The sequence below is a fragment of the Triticum urartu genome, chromosome 1 (genome assembly GCF_003073215.2).
Source record: "Triticum urartu cultivar G1812 chromosome 1, Tu2.1, whole genome shotgun sequence".
NCBI lineage: Eukaryota > Viridiplantae > Streptophyta > Magnoliopsida > Poales > Poaceae > Triticum > Triticum urartu.
The window spans coordinates 370,855,651-370,876,102 of NC_053022.1; the positions used below are offsets into that span (position 1 = coordinate 370,855,651).

The 20,452-nt window shown below is 47.9% G+C and overlaps 1 protein-coding gene and 1 non-coding gene across 2 annotated transcripts; one reads left to right on the forward strand and one right to left on the reverse strand.

The window, feature by feature from the left end:
- The first annotated feature begins 702 nt into the window (after window positions 1-702).
- On the forward strand, window positions 703-821 carry LOC125533431. Its single transcript, XR_007294305.1, has one exon. It is a non-coding gene; the product is annotated as a U5 spliceosomal RNA (small nuclear RNA).
- A 16,133-nt stretch (window positions 822-16,954) lies between these two features.
- Window positions 16,955-17,642, reverse strand: LOC125533964 (cortical cell-delineating protein-like). Its single transcript, XM_048697285.1, has one exon. It carries the CDS (start codon window positions 17,580-17,582, stop codon window positions 17,148-17,150), a length of 435 nt encoding a protein of 144 aa, XP_048553242.1. The 5' UTR covers window positions 17,583-17,642; the 3' UTR covers window positions 16,955-17,147.
- Window positions 17,643-20,452: the final 2,810 nt, after the last annotated feature.

The following is a 20,452-nucleotide window of genomic DNA, read 5'->3' on the forward strand; positions in this document are numbered from 1 at the left end:
CATGGTGGTGGCGTTGATCGCGGAGATACTGTTTATTCGCTGGATGGAGATGTCATCGTTGGGACGTGTAGGAGCCTGTACGTGGGAGTCTGCCGGCAGAACATTTGCCTAGAACCGTCGATCTGGTTCATGTATGGTTGATGAAATGTGGACAATTGGATGGTACTAAGTGGGTCTGATCGAACGTCTGGGATTATCCTGTGTGCACTTTCTTGTGTGGATGTAGGAGAAGTCACGTTTGATCTTTTAACAGTAGTATAGATATAGATGATGTGATAAGTTTGAATCCTGTAGATAGCATTATTATTTTCATTTTTTTGGCGAGGTTTTTGCATTCCCCTGGTCACCATGGTTCATGGGCCGGCCCAGCGCGGGGCGCTGCAGGCGCCAGGAGCGCGAACGGGCGCCTGCAGCGCTGTATAGGAGCTCCCGCCTATCCAGCGGAGTTGCAGAAAGGAGTCGTGGAGGAGACAAGACCACCGTGGGCTGGGCTGTTGTTGCATCTTGAGTGGGCTTTCGGGAGACAATATAACGTGTTTCTGTGGGCTTTCTGGTGGACATGTGCGGCAGCAGCAGCACTGCAGCAGAAGGGAAAGCAGCGAGCGGAGGCAGGCGTTTTTAGTCCCACCTCGCCTGGCTAGAAGGAGGGAGCAGAGAGCTCGGCTACATAAGGGGGCCGGGTGTGACCTAGGAGAAGCACGCAGCTGCGTGGTGAGCACAAAGCGAACTATTCTTTCGCCTTTTACTAAAGAATACCGTGTGCACGCCACACTAAGAAGCATACACTAATTTTTTGAGGGTGTTTTCTCTTTGTGAGAAAGCCCTAACAATTCAAATTTCCAAATGTTTGTAAAAGACAATCCAAATCTGAGATCCTTTTCTTCTACGTTCAAAGTTCTTACTCATGATGCTCTGCTTGGATTTAGCATAATTGCAGGCGCATCTTTGAAATGGTTGGCCAACTACCTTTTTGAGAAATTGATGCGACTATTTCCTCAGGGATTAAATTCGGCCATCTAGCTGAATATCGCTAGCTATGCCTTCAGTTCTACGATTAGTTGTTTCAGGACTGTAGCAGCCAACAGCTCTCTAATGCAGTGCAAAATTCTTCTGTTAGCTATAATTTGCATTATTGGTTTTATCAACTACTCCCTCCGTCCCATAATATAAGAGCGTTTTTGACACTACACTGGTATCTAAAACGCTCTTATATTATGGGATGAAGGGAGTAGCCGTTGGCTGCAGTGCAAAATTTTCCTGGTGGACCATAATCCATAAATTTTTCTTTTCCTTCTTCTCTCCATGAAGTTGTTCTTGCCCAAATGTGAATCATGTCAGCAATGTCTTGCATCTAGGTCACTTGCAACTTGCATCATAATATAATTCTTGTGCTAGTTTGACTTGCATTATATAGCTCTTGCCTATAGGTGACTTGCATCATGCTATTATTCTTGCCTGTAGATTAATCTTAGTGCTAGTTTGACTGCTACGATGACATGTTTTGACAGCGACCTCTTACTCTTCTGCAGCTTACTCTTGTGTCCTGGGCTAGAGGCTTAGTATTCCTGCAGCTCCTCTTGCAATAGTTTGCCCTCCTATTTTTTCGAAATAATATGATGGAAAAATCACTAGTTTGTGTAGAACAGTATCTGTAATTTTAATTTATACCATTGGAGACTAGTTTGTAGGTTAGTCTGGAAAGGTAATATCTGGAACTTCAAATTAAACTATCGGATAGCAAAAATCACTTCCTTCATAGTGGAGCTTGATGGAAGTAATTTTTGCTCTGTTTATATCTAGATGTTGTTGAGACAAAAAACATGCAGGAAGGGCAGAACATATTTTTTGTGTATTTACCACAATATCTGGAGAGCATATTAATAGAATTTCAGAAAACGTTGAACATCTTGAAAGAAGCCATCATTTTTCAAAATCACTTCCATCATTCAATGAGCTTACTCCTAGTATGCTTCTGAGCTGGATCTTATTAACTCGGCAAAAGCATTTATGAAATAGAAATCATCAGCCACAAATTTTAGCGCAACCAATAATCGGTAGACACGAGCTTTACACGCATTAGTAGATGCACAAGCGACAACCTTAAAGAACCATACTGCAGGCAATTTTTCTTTTTCAAGACCATAAGCATGAGGACTTTAAGATCAAGTATCTTGCACAGAAAGTTTTTCCATATCACAAGCTTCATGGACGTACGTGAGAGGATTGTATAATCTATTGCTGCGGTACCTATTGCGGATCCTCTGGCCACAGTATTTGATTTGGTTGCAACAATCTCTGCCGCTTCTGCTGGGGACTCTTGCTGTCATGGTTTGAGTTTGACGGGCGCAGCTGCAAAACCAACTTATAGGTCATCTTACTGCGCAAAGAGGGCAACAAGAACACCAGAAACAGGCCATCGGGCCATCAGGGCGGGACTATGTACCTCATGAGTAGCACTACCAGCACAATGAGCATTTCTTGCACCATCCTCAACTTCATCTGATGCACATGGAGCACAAAACAATTAGATTCATGACCACTCACTAATCACTACAGAAATACTCAAATGCACGATGATTTCATAACCAAATTACCAGTTTGAATTCAGGCCCCAATCAGCATAATCTAACAACGAATTGATCATACCGATTCAAAGTGAGCACCTAATTAAGATGTCCTTTTACCTAATCACACCTCAAGCAATTCCAAGTTGTTCAACAAAAATCAAACGTTTCCAATGATCCAAGTCTTTTCTATTACTGTCAAAAGCCACAGGTGAAGAAAATGGGCCAAATCCGTACAGATGATAACATGAACAACAAAAGATGTGACTGATCTGGCATGGGATACATGAAAAGAGAACCGTACAGACTGAAATGAAATGTACTCAAACACATCTATGGAACAACATATGCCTAAAAAGTACACAAGGAAAAACATTGAGCTGCACAGTTACCTGAATTGCCATTCATCAGATATTTGTGCAGCGCACAGCAAACATAAGTTGGATGGAAATCCAAGGATCTATTTGCATCAAGTGGCATCAGCTCTCGCACCTCCTTGTTCCTCATGTCAACGGTGACGACCCATTTAGTTTCGTCCCAACCATCCTCCTTTGACATGAGGCAAACAACATCATCAGCACACACGATGGGATAGGTCGTTTTCAGGTCCTTCAATGGCAGGCTTGCAGCGCCGGCGTCGCGACCAGGCAAAGAGACAGTTCCAAGGTCATCATCAACATGAAGCATGCTCCCCTTTGACACTTCGCATAGAAATTCAGGACCTGACCCCTGTTGGAAAGAATTTCAGGATTTGACCCTTTTTGCTACCGCCACGAGGCCCGGCGGTAGGATCCTATAGCCTACCTCCAGCGCCTGCGGCGGTAGCAAACTTATCCACGTCAGCAGCGATAACGGCCTTCGTGCCCCTCCGTCACACCCTACCGCCGCTCCTCCCGGCGGTAGGATGTCTGAACCTATCGCCGACGTCTCTGGCGGTAGGGTGTGGACATATATAAACCGCGGGCCGGCCGGCCCCCACCCCCCTCTCCCCCCCCCGCCCCCCCCCCCCATGAAGAACAGAGCAGTTCTTCCAACTCACCCTCTCTCATCCCCTTCACTCCCCCCCTCCGATCTTCTTCGTTTCTTCACGGATTGTGCGGATCGAGATGGCCCCGAAGAGAGAAAAGTAAGCTCTTTCGATCCCTCCAATTAGTTTTAATCAAACACCTTTCGATTCGTCGCATTATTCGATTCAAATCACTCCTTTTTTGAACTAGATTGAATATTTTTTAACCCTAGGATTGATTTAGGTTGATTTAGATGTTATATTGTGTTAGATATGAACTCTATTCACTAGTTGGTATGGTTGTGTTAAGATGAACCCTAGTTAATATTTGATTTGAATGTTTTTTTATATGATGCATGTGAAGGAAATATGCCCTAGAGGCAATAATAAAGTTATTATTTATTTCCTCATATCATGATAAATGTTTATTATTCATGCTAGAATTGTATTAACCGAAAACATAATACATGCGTGAATACATAGACAAACATAGTGTCACTAGTATGCCTCTACTTGACTAGCTCGTTGATCAAAGATGGTTGAGTTTCCTAGCCATAGACATGAGTTGTCATTTGATTAACGGGATCACATCATTAAGAGAATGATGTGATTGACATGACCCATTTCGTTAGCTTAGCACTTGATCGTTTAGTTTATTGCTATTGCTTTCTTCATGACTTATATGTGTTCCTATGACTATGAGATTATGCAACTCCCGATTATCGGAAGAACACTTTGTGTGCTACCAAACGTCACAACGTAACTGGGTGATTATAAAGGTGCTCTACAGGTGTCTCCGATGGTGTTCGTTGAGTTGGCATAGATCAAGAATAGGATTTGTCACTACGATTGTCGGAGAGGTATCTCTGGGCCCTCTCAGTAATGCACATCACTATAAGCCTTGCAAGCAATGTGACTAATGAGTTAGTTACGGAATGATGCATTACGGAACGAGTAAATAGAGACTTGCCGGTAACGAGATTGAACTAGGTATTGAGATACCGACGATCGAATCTCGGGCAAGTAACATACCGATGACAAAGGGAACAACGTATGTTGTTATGCGGTTTGACCGATAAAGATCTTCGTAGAATATGTAGGAACCAATATGAGAATCCAGGTTCCGCTATTGGTTATTGACCGGAGACGTGTCTCGGTCATGTCTACATAGTTCTCGAACCCATAGGGTCCGCACGCTTAAAGTTCTGTGATGATCGGTATTATGAGTTTTTGTGTTTTGATGTACCGAAGGTAGTTCGGAGTCCCGGATATGATCATAGACATGACGAGGAGTCTCGAAATGGTCGAGACGTAAAGATCGATATATTGAACGACTATGTTCGGACACCGGAAGTGTTTCGGGAGGTTTCGGACATATACCGGAGTAGGGGGGGGGTTACCGGAACCCCCCGGGGAGTATATTGGGCCTAATGGGCCCTAGTGGGAGAAGAGGAGGGGCGGCCAGGGCAGCCGCGCGCCCCCTCCCCCTCTAGTCCGAATTGGACAAGGAGGGGGGCGCCCCCCTTTCCTTCTCTCCCTTCCTTCCCTTCTCCTACTCCTACTTGGAAGGGGGGAGTCCTAGTCTCGATGGGAGTAGGACTCCTCATGGGGCGCGCCATAGGAGGCCGGCCCCCTCCCCCTCCTCCACTCCTTTATATACGGGGAGGGGGGCACCCCTTGAACACACAACAATAGATCATTGATCTCTTAGCCGTCTGCGGTGCCCCCCTCCACCATAATCCACCTCGGTCATATCGTAGCGGTGCTTAGGCGAAGCCCTGCGTCAGTAGCTTCATCAACACCGTCACCACACCGTCGTGCTGACGAAGCTTTTTCCGGAAGCTCTACTGGATCGTGAGTTCGCGGGACATCACCGAGCTGAACGTGTGCCGAACGCGGAGGTGCCGTACGTTCGGTACTGAGGACCGGTCGATCGTGAAGACGTACGACTACATCAACCGCGTTGTCATAACGCTTCCGCTTACGGTCTATGAGGGTACGTAGACCACACTCTCCCCTCTCTTTGCTATGCATCACCATGATCTTGCGTGTGCGTAGGAATTTTTTTGAAATTACTACGTTCCCCAACAACATGTTGGAGGCATTTGTTGTGATAGATGATGCATGTTCCTATGCTATGATGCAAGTAGTGGATGTAGTGTATGGTGAATATTGGAGATATTTGTTATATGTAGTGTATGAATCCTCAAGATGAACCTAGTTCATATTTTTTTGTTATAAAAAATATTATATGATGAATATTGGAGATATTTGTTGCATGTAGTGTATGTTAGATGATGCAAATACTGGATTTTGTCTGGGTAAAAATGGTGAACCCCTCAAGATGAACCCTAGTTCATGTTTTTTGTTTTTTAAGAAAATATGAGATGATGCATGTTGGATGTTATTGGAGAAATATGATATGATGCATTTGAACCTTGATGAGCCTTTGTTATGCATCTATATGTCCCCTAGTTCATGTTAAAAATTCTTTTGATATGCTTATGCTTATGTTTATGCAATTTTTTAGGAGGCCACCTCTTGTGGATGACATTGGTATCAAGTATACTATGCTTGACCCTACGTTCGACAAGGGCCGTTGTGCTCGTTTCATTGAGAATGAAGTGCTAAGTAACTTTCTTAAACCAAATATTTCGAATCGATGAAAAAAAGTTACTAATTGTTTGGGTCTTCATTTCGACAGATGCTCCCGCCACTGCAGATGAGGGGTCACAGGACGACCGTGAAGATGGAGTACGACGAGCGGTACGCGCCGTTCTACAAGAGAGCCCGACTGTTGGGTTTCGTCTTGCAGTTCAAGCACAAGCCGCTGACACTCGTCCACTCGGCTCTCACGGCTTTGATCGATCGGTGGCGGTCAGAGACGCACAACTTCCATCTTCCATGTGGGGAGATGACGGTTACACTCGAGGACCGGGGGATGATTAAGGGCCTACCGCTCGAGGGTCGTGCTATCACAGGACGAGTGGAGAGGAAGAACTGACACGACAGGGTTATCGCCCTCATCGGCGACTGCCCCCGAGATAAGAAGAACCGGACTTCCGGCGTCCCGCTGCCCTGGCTCCTGAAGTACCGGAGCAAGTGTCCGGAAGGTGCCGAACCCTGGGTGGTGGCGCAGTACGCCAGGGCCTACCTGTGATATCTTCTCATGGAGGTACTGTTTCCAGACTGCTCTGGGGACACTGCCCTATGGATGTATCTCAACTTCGTGGCGGACTGGGATGCGGGGTACAGCTGGGGGGCCGCCGGCCTCGCCTACCTATACCGTCCAGTAAGTGAATGTCACATTGTTTCAAATATCATGGACGTGTGCTGCTTTGGATTTTGGCATCTTATCATCTATACTTGTTTTGTAGCTTGACGCAACCCAGAGGAAGGAAGCTACGTCCGGTATGTGTGGATGTGTATGGGGCCTCTTCATTTGGATGTGGGAGAGAATCCCGGTGGGGCGTCCAGAGAAGATTGGAGCGGGTGCATGGACTGACTATGGCGAAGATGGCGACGAAGCTCGATACCCGATCGCTGCATACGCTTGGGATGTGGTGGGTACAATCTCGGGTGAATCCAAGGCCTTGTACAAGATCTTCAGCAACAAGCTTGATACTCTTACGCATTTCCAGGTATAAGAACTAGATTTCGAATGTGGTCGACAACACTTTCACTTGAGCTTACCACTTTTGGTACTAGGTTAACTGGCGGCCGTATGCTAATGACCGAGAGTGGGGGTTCGAGCTGAATGCGATGTGCACGGAACACATGCTTCTCTGGCGATGCATCGTGCCCATGATTTGTGTCTATGCCATCGAGTACCACTTGCCATAGTGCATTTCCGCGCAATTTGGTAAGGCGCAACGTACACCACCAGCCGGCATCGTCAGAGATACCGGTGGCTTCGAACTGCACTTGTGAGTACCACCGCCCGTTCTCGTCGTTACCAACTTTTGTTTTGATGTTTCACATTCTTCCTAATGGTTTTTAACATTCTTTCTTATGCTTTGCCGGATGAGCAGGTAGAAGAATCAGTCTATCACCGATTGGGGAGACCAACACGCCAAATACGTGACTGAATGGAACCAGCGGAAAACTCGCAAAGATACCGAGAGAAAAGTGATTGACTGGGAGGAGTACACAGATCACCTGCTGTGGTTCGATGATGGAATCAAGCATCGTCTGCGCCTAAGACCAGTGGACGACAGCAGATGCCGAAAGTCTGTACGACGACGACTCCGAGAATGAAGCCTACAATGACAGCATCAGAGAGCTACAAGGCGGATTTAGGGAGTATGGCCCCATCATCAACAGAGTGGTAAGTTGTTTTTATCTGTTTTCAACCGACGGTCGTATGAAATCAACTTTAGTGCTACTGACTCATTTTATTTCATTGTAGTCTTCGGAGCTGAACAAAAGCATTTTTGATGCCTCTGATGTGCTTAGTTCTATCCCCGGGACTCGAGCTAGTGAGAACAAGTTGAGGGGAACGGTGAAGGTAACATGGAGTTCTTTTGCTTATGTTCATCATGAAGTTGATCCATATTGTGCTTATTGTTTCGTTCTTATTGCAGAAGTTCGTCAAAAAATGTCGCAAGCTTGTGGGCCTGCTTGGGTGTGCCACCTCCTCCGCTGATGTGATTGCTCCTGCATCACCGAAGCGTAGCCTCGCTTCATTGAGCCAGGCCGCCTCATCGTCTATGGCGGTTCAAGATGATGAGGAGGAGGGAGAGGACGACGATGATGAAGAGGAAGATGAAGAAGAAGGCAAGGAAGAGGGAGCAGAAGAAGAACATGGTGAAGAAGAGGAAGAGAACGATGAGGAAGAGGACGCTAAGGAGGAGGAGTACGATGATCCCGACGGACCTCCACCAACTCAGAGAACCCAACGTGAGAAGAGGAATGTGCCGAAGAAGGATTGGAAGAGTCCATCCCCGTTTCAGAAAGCGCGTCCTACTCATCGCAAGAAGGCGACCGAGAAGCGATCGAAGAACAACGAGGACCGGACCACGAAGAGGGGAAGGAGGGACTGAAGTTGCTGCCGTGTCGTTGAACTAAAGACTTTCATGTTTGCTTCGTGAACCATATGGATTTGCTCGTGAAACTATTTCGTTAATTTGCTATGTATAACTTGGTGAAAACCTTTGTGGATGTCTGTTTGCTATGTATCCAACCTATCTTATTTATAGATTTGTGGATGTGTGCTTCATATATCATACATATGCTTGATGTTTACAAGTGTTTAAATGTTGCCTGCCAAAAATTGAAAACAAGATAAGTTAGGAGGTGCAAAAAATGCACTCTGGGCCACCCTACCGCCAGAAACTAAGGCGGTAGGTCTGTACATCCTACCGCCGTGACACCCGCCGGTAGGGTGCCTCCCCCCACGCCCACCCTCCTGTGACCAAAACAGCCAGCGGCTCAGCGGTAGGGTTGCACACCTTACCGCCAGGCCCCTTGGTAGTAGGGTCCTACCGCTGAACGCTACGGCGGTAGGGTGTGCAACCCTACCGCTGAGACGCTTGCTGTTTTGGTCACAGGAACCCAGCACGTGCTCCCACGTTACCGCCGTGCCCTATGGCGGTAGGTTGTGATTTCCTACTGCCGTGGCCCCTGGCGGTAGGGTCCTGGAGGATAAGGTTTGGTGGGGTCCACTCACCACCCACCCACTCCACTCACCTTCTTCCCCCAACCCTCACTCTCTCCCCCTCTTCTCCCCCACCAAGCACCCACTAGATCCCCCTCCATTGCTTGAGATTTGCCCCTTGGATCGAGGCCATTTGCATCACCCAAGGTACCTCCCCCATCCCCCCTTCATTTGGTTGGTTCAAATCATCTACTTTTGTTGGAATCAACAAGTTTTGCAACCCCCTTGCATTTATGGTTGACCTAAGTAATATGTGTCACTCTTTGTTGTGGCAAGCTAGCTTAAGTGTTAGGGTTAGGGTTAGGGGGGTAGTTAAGCTAGCTGATGATCATGTTGGAGATGAGGCCGTTGATCATGTTGATGAACATGCACATGTTCATGTTGATGAAGATGCCATTGCTAATGTTGATGGAGATGCTATTGCTCAAGATGCCATTGCTATAGTTTTGTGCAAACCCTAGTTTTCTTAGTTTTGTGCAAACCTAGTTTCTTTTTCCTAGTGGTTATGCTCAAGGGGTAGGTTAGGTACTCAACGCGATTTGTGTGTTGCAGATGGCTAAGGGTACTCAGTGGGTGCTTAGCCCTATCGTTCATGTCCAAGGCTTTTCTCCAAGTGTTGTGCAAGTTAGTGAAGTGGACCTCACTTTTGATTGGTTGAAGACTAAATTCATGTTGAAGCAAGGGTTAAAGGAAGACGATTTTGTGTACTACGTCAGCAGGAAGCAGTCAGATGGCCGTGGGGAAAGAAAATTGATTGACATAACTGATGATGGCAAGATTGAAGAAATGCTGAACGAATGGGAATGGAAAAGGGTTGTTGAGTTGCATTGCTACAGGAAACCGAGTTATATGTGATGAACTTTTCATTCGAGATCCGCCTTCCCGCCAGGCGAGACATCGTCACTGAGGCTTCTATCTATCAGTAGAGACATTATCATCTATTTCTGTATGAGACTTATGTCTATTCTATGTATGAGACAAATGACTATGTATTTATGTATGAGACATATGTCTACTCTATTTAGTACTCTGTTATCCGAACTACAACATCATATTGTTGTGACTTGACTTGTCGGCCACCCAAATGCACTTTTTCTGTGACCAAAACGACAACATTTCTGCTAAACACTAAACACTAAACCCTAAACCCTACCGTCAGGGGTCATGGCGGTAGGGTTGGCCACCCTACCGCCAGGGTTCCTGGCGGTAGGGACGTAGGGTTGGACACCCAAATGCAGTTGTTCTATGACCAAAACGGCAACATTTCCGACGATAGGGTTGGCCACCCTACCGCCATAGGCCGCGGCGATAGGTCCCTTTGCCACGTGTCCACGGTCGTTAACGGCCTGACGGCGTCAGGGAACCTACCGCCAAGGGTGCCGGCGGTAGCCTGTATATCTATACCGCCAGGGCCTTTGGCGGTAGCAAAATGGTCAAATCTCGATTTTTTTTCATACCAGGGTCAGATCCCGATTTTAAACGGCAAAAGGGTCAAAACACGAAATTTTTCCTTCCCTTGCGCCAATAGTCCCAAGAGATGTGCCTGTACCATGTGATGAGCCTCCGACTTGCTCCCTCGTATTCCTCCTCCTCCTCCCTCGGATCCTTGGCCAATTCAGAGTCACAGAGCACGTCCCTGCCCGAGACGCCGGGGATGTTGCTGCTTATAAGCTTGAACAATCGTTCCAACTCGACACATGTGATCAGTTGATCACCATGCCATCTGTGCATGTGACGTCGCGGAGGACCGTGCCAAGATTTCGCGGTAGTGTTCTTTGTTGTTGGGCAGCAGCGCGGGCAATGGAACAAAGCGCGACGTCACTGGCTCGTCGAGCACGTTGCAGAGTAGCATATGCCATGCCATAGATCGACATAGCCTAGCACCCCATCTCCCACGTTGATCACCTTGTCGGGAGTCACGTCTGCTTGACGCTCTGTTAGTCCAGAGGGAATGCCTGGGACGAATGGCTGCTGGGTCCAGGCGCCGTGCTTGGACTTTTTTTAAAAAAAAAGGAGGATGACCCCCGGCCTCTGCATCTAGGCGATGCATACGGTCACTTTATTAATTATTCTCACAAGAGTCATACAATAGTAAAACTAAAGCCGCCGTCTAAGCAACAAACTGTCGCTACATCTATCCAGTTGATGAAGGGGCGCAGATAGTCTGGGCCTAATACCAAACAGACATCGCAGCCAAGCCTAACATTTAAGACCTGAGACCCCATCCTAGCCACTTGCCGGGTCTATGGCACACACTGGTCCGGCGTGCTCTCAAAGGCCGCCGCCGCCAACTGCCACCGCTCCATCTTCAAAACTGTACTGATGCATCAACCTTGCTCGGTCCAGCTATCGTCGACGCCACCACGGCGCCCAACGACACCTCCTCCCTGCGTGCAAACAGCTGTACACATCGCGGTCGCCACTGATACACCTCAACGCCATGCTGCCACGTACCACCAGCCGACACAGCTTGAAGCCCTTGGAGGATCTGTTGTGCATAGCACCTGCCGACCAGGCATGACCAAGCGTAGCACCTGTCGGTCAGGCATGACTTGACATCTCCACCGAAGCTTCGTGCAAGACGAAGCCGCTCCACCTCCTGCCTCTGACTTCCAGCGCTGCTCCACAAAACGACGCTCCCAAGAGAGAAGCGACACCGCTGTGCCGCCATCGTCCGGTATGGAACACCAAATCCTAGGGTTTCCCCCGGAGCAATACGAGTGGGTCGACGGAAGTCACATGACGATGCCTTCATCAAGGTAACGACGTGGAACGCCGCCATCGCCCGCCGTCGGCTCGGTTTTCACCGACAACTACGTCTCCCCCACTCGCAGCTGGTGCCAGATGACGGATTCCGAGATCCGAACACCCAGCCTCAGGCCGGCCACCTCTGACGGAAGAGATGACCACCACCGCCGGCTACACCGGTCAGAACAGATCTAATCGGAGGTGCCGCCGACGAGACCATCAATCCCTCCACGCCGTCGTCGCTGATCTGAAGACAACATGCACGCCACCGCAGCCAGGCCGGCTGCCGGCAACCGCAGCCGCCGCTCGAAGGGCCATCCGCAGCACCTGCAGCCCTGGCCCGCCGCGCCAAGCCGTCGCCGTCCGAGGACGGGCCGGTCTCCCGCCGCCATCCGCCGCGTCGCAGATCCCAAATCGGTCGCGCCACCACACGCCTTGGGGTCTGCCCCAACGTGAAGACGCGCGGCAGAGGAGATCCCCCGCCATCACCGTCAGCCCCCGGGCTTAGCCCGACGGCGTCTTCCGGCGGTGGCGGAGGGAGGGGAGGAGGGAGTTTGCGGCGGCAGCGGCTAGGTTTTTAGCCGCCCGAGTGCTTGGACCTGAAGACATGGAGCCTGCACGTCTACGTCTTTGACTCCCATCCGAGAGCGGCTAGGATGAAGTGCTTGCCGTCGCCATCTGGCAGGAGGTAGATGAGGTTCTGGTCGATCGTCTCTCTGTAGATGTAGGGGCCGGCGTCTGGGAGCAGAACGAGCGACGCCCTGGCCTTGCACCCTGGCCCTCCCGCCCTGTAGATGAAGTACTCTGCTGGGCCGGAAGCAGCGAGGTGGATGCGGAGGAGGGCGAGGTTCTCCTATGACCAAACGATCTCCGACACCGTGGGGGCACTGTGGACGGTGGGGCTGTAGACGTAGAATCTGGATAGGCGCGGCGGATCGTTGATGACGAAGGTCACCTGGACCGGCGCTGATTTTGTGGAGGTTCTGGCGGTGGTGTCGTTCACGGGGAAGTCGTCGATGTATCCGTTTGCGTTGAGGAGGATGTAGTCCGGTCTGCCCGAGCGGAAGGCGGATTTCGACATTATGGGTTGGATTTGGGGATTGAGGACAGGGGAGGGACGAGCGACGCCAACGAGACTATATGGCGGCAGCTCTCTAGTTCGGTTCGGTTTCGTACTCCGAAGGCCACGGGCAATGCTACACACACGGGCAACAATTTTACGGGGTTTACGGAGAGGCTGAGGTGGGCTTTTTTAATTGGATGCAAATCAGGATGAGGGGCCCCACCCCAACTGAAAATCGGGGGTGGGGGGGGGGCAAGTTTAATTAGAAGGAAAGAGCCCGTATTAGCCTATAAGAGTCTGTGAGTCTAGTTTTTTTGGAAGGCCACACAACTCCGCTGCGTGTACAGTGTACTAACTGAGCGGTGGGCAGCACGGCCTCCACCGCCGGACAAATTCAGTCTTTCGATCCTTTTGCGAAAGTTGAGCTAACCCTGGTTTAATTTTTTTTTTGAGATCCTACCATTTTCCTACCGCCAGGGTTCTTGGCGATAGGGGTGCACGCCCTAACGTAAAAAATTCTAAGTATTAAATACAGTGCTTGTACCCACCTACTGCCGGCCATCTCGGCGATAGGGGTGCACAGGCTACCGCCAACCTATTTGGCGGAGGAGGAGCCAATATCCGCGCCTATGTCGCTGTTTTGGCAGGCGCAGGAGGAGCAGCGGTACAACTTGTTCCTTCTCGAGCAACACCGACTGACAGAGGAACATATCTACGACAAGCGCGCGAACAAGGAATTCATGCCGGCCATGGCCGCTCACTCTGTGCATTTAAAAACCGAACCGAAAAACCATACCGAAAATAAACCAAACCGAACCAATTTTATGGTTTTTATGGTTTCTAGTTTCGGTATGGTATGAACTTTTCATACCGATTTGAACTTGGTTTTTATGGTATATACCGGAAAACCGAACGGTTAACCGAATAAACCGAAGTAAAAAATAAATTTATATTTCTTGAGATGAACAACCATAGAAGTTGTCATTTTTCTTGTACATGAGTCAAATGCACTACTAAGCACGTAATTTTTTCTTGTAACATAGTCATTTTTCTATTTTTAAAATGCTAAGCAGGTCCATAACCATCAACAGATGAATCAATGCATGCATATATACTTATATATATAGTCATATACTATTTGTGTAGAATAGTATGTGTTTTGAGTCATAAATTTGCTAATTATTATTACGTCATTTCCAAATTCGCGTCAACTTTGGTTTTTATGGTATATACCGAAACCATACCGAAATAATTTGGTATATACCGAAACCGAACCATATTTTAATTTCATACCATATTTACCGAAGTATTAATACCGTACAAACTGAAAAACCATATAAATCGAACCATGTAAACCGAATAAACCGAACGCACAGGGTGAATGGTCGCAGCGAATCCCAGCTTCGTTGCCGAGCATCAGGCGCTCTATGAGGCCGCCCGCACTCAAGCCGCCGCTCGCAACATACAGGTGGCGCAACCATACACGGAGGCGACGTTGACGACGCCGGCGATCGCGGACGAGAACATAGCCAGCCGCGCGTCCTACGCATCGCCAAACACTGATTGACTGCGCCGGTGGGACGATGAGCGTGCCGGCCCCTCCACTTCCATCGTGGATCTCACGTCCACCAGCGACGGACATGTCTCATAATCCGACGAGAATGAGTAGGAAATGGAAGCGACGGGGCCTCAAATCTCATGTGGGCCGGTCCATCTCCCATGTTCTACTGTTCCTTGCCGGTGATCGCACCTTCACTTCGGGGATCTTATTGCTGCCTCTCATGGAGACAACGAGATGAGTCCAGAGATCACTGGAAGGGAACAAGAAGGACGTGGGGATGGACGCCGCCACATGCTAGGTTTAGGCCTGGTCGCTTTTTTTAATTAAAATATATAAAAAATGTAATGAATGTGCTCCGGTTTAGATGAAGATCATCCGGTTTGCATGTAATTCATTCAATTTGTTGAAATCATGTTTGAAATGTATGCAACTATAGTTGGATGGCCGGCTCCCACATCAGTGTCCGCGGACTGGTCGCCCCTGGTCCGCAGACAAATGCGTTGTCCAGTTTGGGGGGCCAGCGTTGGAGATGCACTAAGACAAATAATAAAGTTGTTATTAGTCTATTTTCATGTGCACAACTAAGTTTATATTTTATGCTAGAATTGCAATGGTTCTTGAATGTAAGGTTTAAAGGAAAACCTAGTTGAATGTGCAGAAAGATAAAAACCAAAGATCCCTGGTCAGACCTCTGGGCCAACTCATTTTTTGTTAATGATTCTGTTTTCCTAACCATGAGCATTGTTAGTGTAACAAGAATGCCGCCAATAACGAGAGCATGTTGTTAGGGTAAGAATGGAGTTCAATAGACCCAATGATACAAGGCAAGCGCTATGATGGTCCTATCTTTATGAATTGAAGGTGGATTTGAGAAAGAACATAAAGAACGAGGAGGAAATTAGAAGGAAAACTAGCACAAATTATAGCAAAAGGTACACATGGATAAATAGTTGATTCAAATCATGAGAGAGAGAGAGAGAGAGAGAGAGAGAGAGAGAGAGAGAGATGAAACAAGCTAGAGTTCTTCCCCAAGTTCTAAGACATGGAGGAATCTTCCCCACAAGTTTGGTGTTGGGGTTGGAGTACTCGACATGGCCTGTGAAGGGCATCTACAATGGCAGATCTGGCCGCTCGATGTGTGACTCAACCCTTGTCAGAGGTTTCCTACATGACTGGCCTAAATCGGCTCGACATGGGCGGCTTGGACTCTCGACGTCACGGGATCAGTGTCGATGGTGGATGCCCATAGGCGTTGCTCAAAGTCAACACCATGTGTCCACTTGACTTCGATTAGGTGACTCTTCATTGGTTGAACCTAGAAATGGCGGCATTCACGTGTTGTTCTCTTGTTGAAAACACTGCTCAAAGTTTACTCAGACTTTTTTTCAATGGGTGAAAACCTATTAGCTGACCTTAGGGGTAGCTTGGCAGCAAAGTTTTTGGAGAACTGTGGTAATTGAAAACCACGGTATTCCGATAGATGGACGAGGAATACTACAGTTTCTTAAAACCAATGTTTTTCTCAGTTTTACATGTGTTTGGCTGGTGCTGTTTTATCAAAGTTTTGACCCTAGTATTTAGTATGGATGACTGAGTAATTAGCGGCTGTTAACGACGGCCGGCAGCATGCAGCCGCCATGCACACGTCCGCTCGATCTATAGATGCTAGGATACGTAGAATATGTCTATCCCTTGGTGAGCTTGATTCGCTCATGATGAAGAGAATAGATGGAGACTAGCACGTGGTAAACAAATCTAACTGAATCGGTCTAGGAGATATAATACATGCCGTTTACCATATACTAACAGAAAAAGAAAAAGGATCGCAGCTGGATACTGTTATCTCGAGTAGACGGCGATGTCAACTGCGATGCGATCGCCCCGATCTTTTCTCTCCGCTCTGTCTAGAAAAAAGAGGTCAGGACCTCTTTTCCAGATACTCCAAAAAGACCATGGTTTCAGAGATACCGTGGTTTACAAAACTTTAGTTTTTGCTGAAGCCAAACGCATCAAAGTATTTAAAACCATGTTTTTTCTTTCAGAAACCGCGGTATTGCCAGAAAACTTTAAAATAACTTTGCTGCCAAACGCAGCCTTAGTATTTGACTATTTGTATCTAGTGACAGTGTTGTTTCAACGTCATTTCTTTCATGGAGGTGTTGTTGTTGGAGCACCTTCCCTATTACCCTAGGGTTGCCATCATTAATTGTAGATGGTCATGCTGCATCTGTTCGTCCCGTTGATCGCCTTTTTCCCTTTTTGTCAATAACTAAAAAAGTGGATTATTTCTAGAAAAAGCTGCAAGCTATTTTGTACAAATTCGCAAAAAGGAAGAAGCTACAATTGGACAATTAGCTAGAGTAATAATTATTGCTCACTGTTGATATTTATCAATATGAAGAGTACATGCTTGTTTGCCAAAAATAAATAAATACTGTAGTAGTACTGGTTACACAATTAAAATGTGGGAGTGGAACAGTTCCACATATCATGAAAACGAAGTACGGAAAGCAAATCTTATTGGGCGCCCATGCAAAACGGTACTTCTGTTAATGGGCTGGGCAAGTGAAACCGGACGGGCACTTCTTGCCGCAGTGGTTGAGGAGGAGGCTGATGTCCACAGGCACGTTGAGGTGGAGGCCGAGGATGTTGGCCCTGACGGCGGTGCAGAGGCAGACGGCGGCGTCAAGGTCGGCCAACCCCTGGAGCAGCGGGCAGCATTGGTCGTGCACCGGAACGCCGATCTTGAGGCCGAGCAGTCCGCTGAGAACGTTGGCGCACACCCTCAGGTTGAGCACGTTGATGGAGCACTGCCCGCCGTGGCCGTGGCCGTGCCCTCCTCCTCCATGGTATGGCGGCGGAACGACGATGGGTGGTGTCGGCACGACGACCGGCGGTTGGCAATAGGTGCTTCCGCAGCCGTGGGCGGCGACGGCGGAGAGGAGGAGGCTCAGGGCGACGAAGAGGGCAGCACTGGGTGCCATTGTGATTGTGTGGGTGTGCTAGAATGATATAGCTACTCCAGTGCTTTGGGTTTGGGATGCAAGAGAGCTTGGAGAGAGTTGTATTTATAGCCTGGTGATATGGATGCATGCATGGGATGGGGTCGAGCTGTTTGACGTAGTAGCTTACGTACGTATGCATGATCAGACGTGGCCATGTGTGATTCGATCGGTTTCAAGACTGCTAGGTTGTCCTCTCGATGTATCATTTGTTTTGGAGAGATGAGACAAGATTTAAGCATGATATGCTTTATGAATTCTGGAGATATGGCAACAAGTTGAGCAACACCTTTGCATGTTCATGCATGTTACGCAAACAGTGCAATACCTTGTCATGCTACACAACATATTTTAGATTATGTATAAGCAAGTTGAGAAAGCATCAGGTATTTTTAGGCAATAATTAACCATGGGGTGTGAACGCTTGGACTTAGTTAGCGGTACGCGGCGCAGAGGACACGGAAATATGGGCGCGCATAGACACCGGGAGCTAAGCCGATATCGGGGATTACGTTACGTCCATTCATTTGGCGTATTATAAGCGTGCGTGAGGTGAGGGAGACCATGAATGAACAAGCTGGAGCCATGTATGATATGCTGGTTCTACAGATGCATCCATTGATAGTCATCTGGCTTTAGTTATGGAATGATAGAGATTAATCATGTGCTCATCATTGTCATTTCGATATGATAGGCAGAGCTTTACCTGAGTTTTCTTTTAAGGGGAACTTTACCACAGATTAAGCTTGACGGATTAATTCATTTGTGTCCTAGCTAGGCGTCGGTTTATGAGACCTTAACAATATTTTTCTTTAAACCTAAACCTTGCCAGATTATTTTTGGGTGGGAACCAAAGAGTTTTATTCCATAGCAACGGGCTTACAATCTGCTAGTATAATTTCTTGAAGAAATCCGCCCCCCTATGCAACCAACAAGCGGTGCTTCGAGCTGTCCACACATAATTTGCGAGATAATGAGGTACCTCATTATGTGACCTGGCTATCTTAAGAGGTTTAAACCCCGTTCTTCCATTATGACCTTGATTTCCTTAACCAGATTACCAAAAAGCGAATTGACGGGGAAAACATTCGACATCGAAGATAGACCCAATGATACGGGGCAAGTCTATCTGATGACCTGCTATTCATGAATTTGAGGTGGATTTGAGGAAGAATACAAGCTCACAAGGAAAAGTAACACATATCACAACAAAATGTACACATGGATAAATAGTTGATCCAAATCATCCACAAGAGAGAGATGGAACAAGCTAGGGTTCTTCCCAAGTCATCACATATCTCAGGGCGTCACGTCGTGTCGCCGATCTCCCGGGGTGTCTCCTCCTCGCGTCGTCGATCTCCTGCGAACAACGAAGACACGCGAATGGTTCCTCATGGATCATTCGAACGGTTCGTCCGAGCACCGCAAGTGCGATGCCTCCAAGGTATCCACACGTGTGGGGAGCAGTGTCGAGCGGCGGACTGCTTGGTCCGGTCGCGCGGCCTGGGCGTGGGGAGTGGTGGTGGCTGTCCAGGGAGGCAAAAGATCAAACCTAAGAGGTGTGCTCACTCCCCTTTATATAGACCTCCGAGGTGGGTTGAACACTTGAGCCCACTGGGAGTCTGCTTCCATTTTCCACTCGGATCCAATCCGAATGGGCTGCAGCCCCTTAAGTGTGCGACCTTATAGGTTCACATACACATGGACACTACTAGAGTCGATACTTGGTAGCGGCTCCTAGCAGAACGTGCCAGCTCCCATGTGTGCGTAAAGTCGTTTGACGAACCTCGACAATGTGTCATATGCAACATTCCTTTTGCCTCACGATATTTGTTGTCGAGCTCAAGGCGAGTACTTGTCACCCTTGTGGTAGCTCGAGCTCTCTTCTCGAAAACGTGATACAGATTCCCGAACTTGGTTAACACTTAACCGAAGTCGCATGGCCATGCTTTCCGAATCTGATCACTCGAGAGGGCCCAGAGAATATCTCTCCATACAGAGGGGGGGGGCAAATCCCATCTTGGTCAACCATGTCTCGCGGCAATGTCTCACAACACACTCGAAAGCTACCTTTATAACTACCCAGTTATGGAGTAGCATTTGATAGACCCTAAGTGAGTCGATCCTCATACCGAGAACATGAGAGGACCTCAGGTCTATCAGCTAGGGGCCATTACAACGATCATCATACAATACATTTTTTTGAGGGGGTAAAGCCACTTTATTCAAAATCCACAGAAAGTGGGATACAAGTTTGGTCATGCGGCTGGCCAAGTCACACATGACGCCCCTGAGCTAAAGACAAAGCAAACTTAGCTAACTTATGAGCTTCGAAATTACATCGAAGACTTTCAAAAGTAAAGGTACAAGAAAGTGGTGACGATCTAGAGATAATTTTCATGATAATGGCTTCGTAGGGTCCTTGGTTTCCTTTAGCGATGTCCCCAATCACCTGCTTGCAATCAGACGATAGCACAAAGCGTTGAATATTGAGATCTTCTGCCAGTGCAATGCCCTCATGGCATGCCATCGCCTCAAGCGTGGCTGGATCCCAAATTCCTGGAATGACAAGTGCCGAGCTACCCAAGAACAAGCCCTGGCTATCCCTGCACACGGCTACGACTGCTCCTCCTTTGCGGGTACATACTCCTACATCAACATGAATTTTGGATTATGTTGCTGGAGGTGCCCTCAGCCTCTGTATCGATGTACCTGTCCTCGCCGAAGCAGCCCGTGTAGGATTTGGGCTACAGATAGCTTCCAAATCTGCAATAAACCGAGTAATGAACATTTGTATTGCATGCGGTGTTTGGAAAATAGCCTCATGAATGGCCTTTCGTCGAGATGTCCAT

Excerpts from the sequence above, each read along its gene's own strand:
- LOC125533964 (XM_048697285.1), bottom strand. The coding sequence starts at position 17,582 with ATGGCACCCAGTGCTGCCCTCTTCGTCGCCCTGAGCCTCCTCCTCTCC.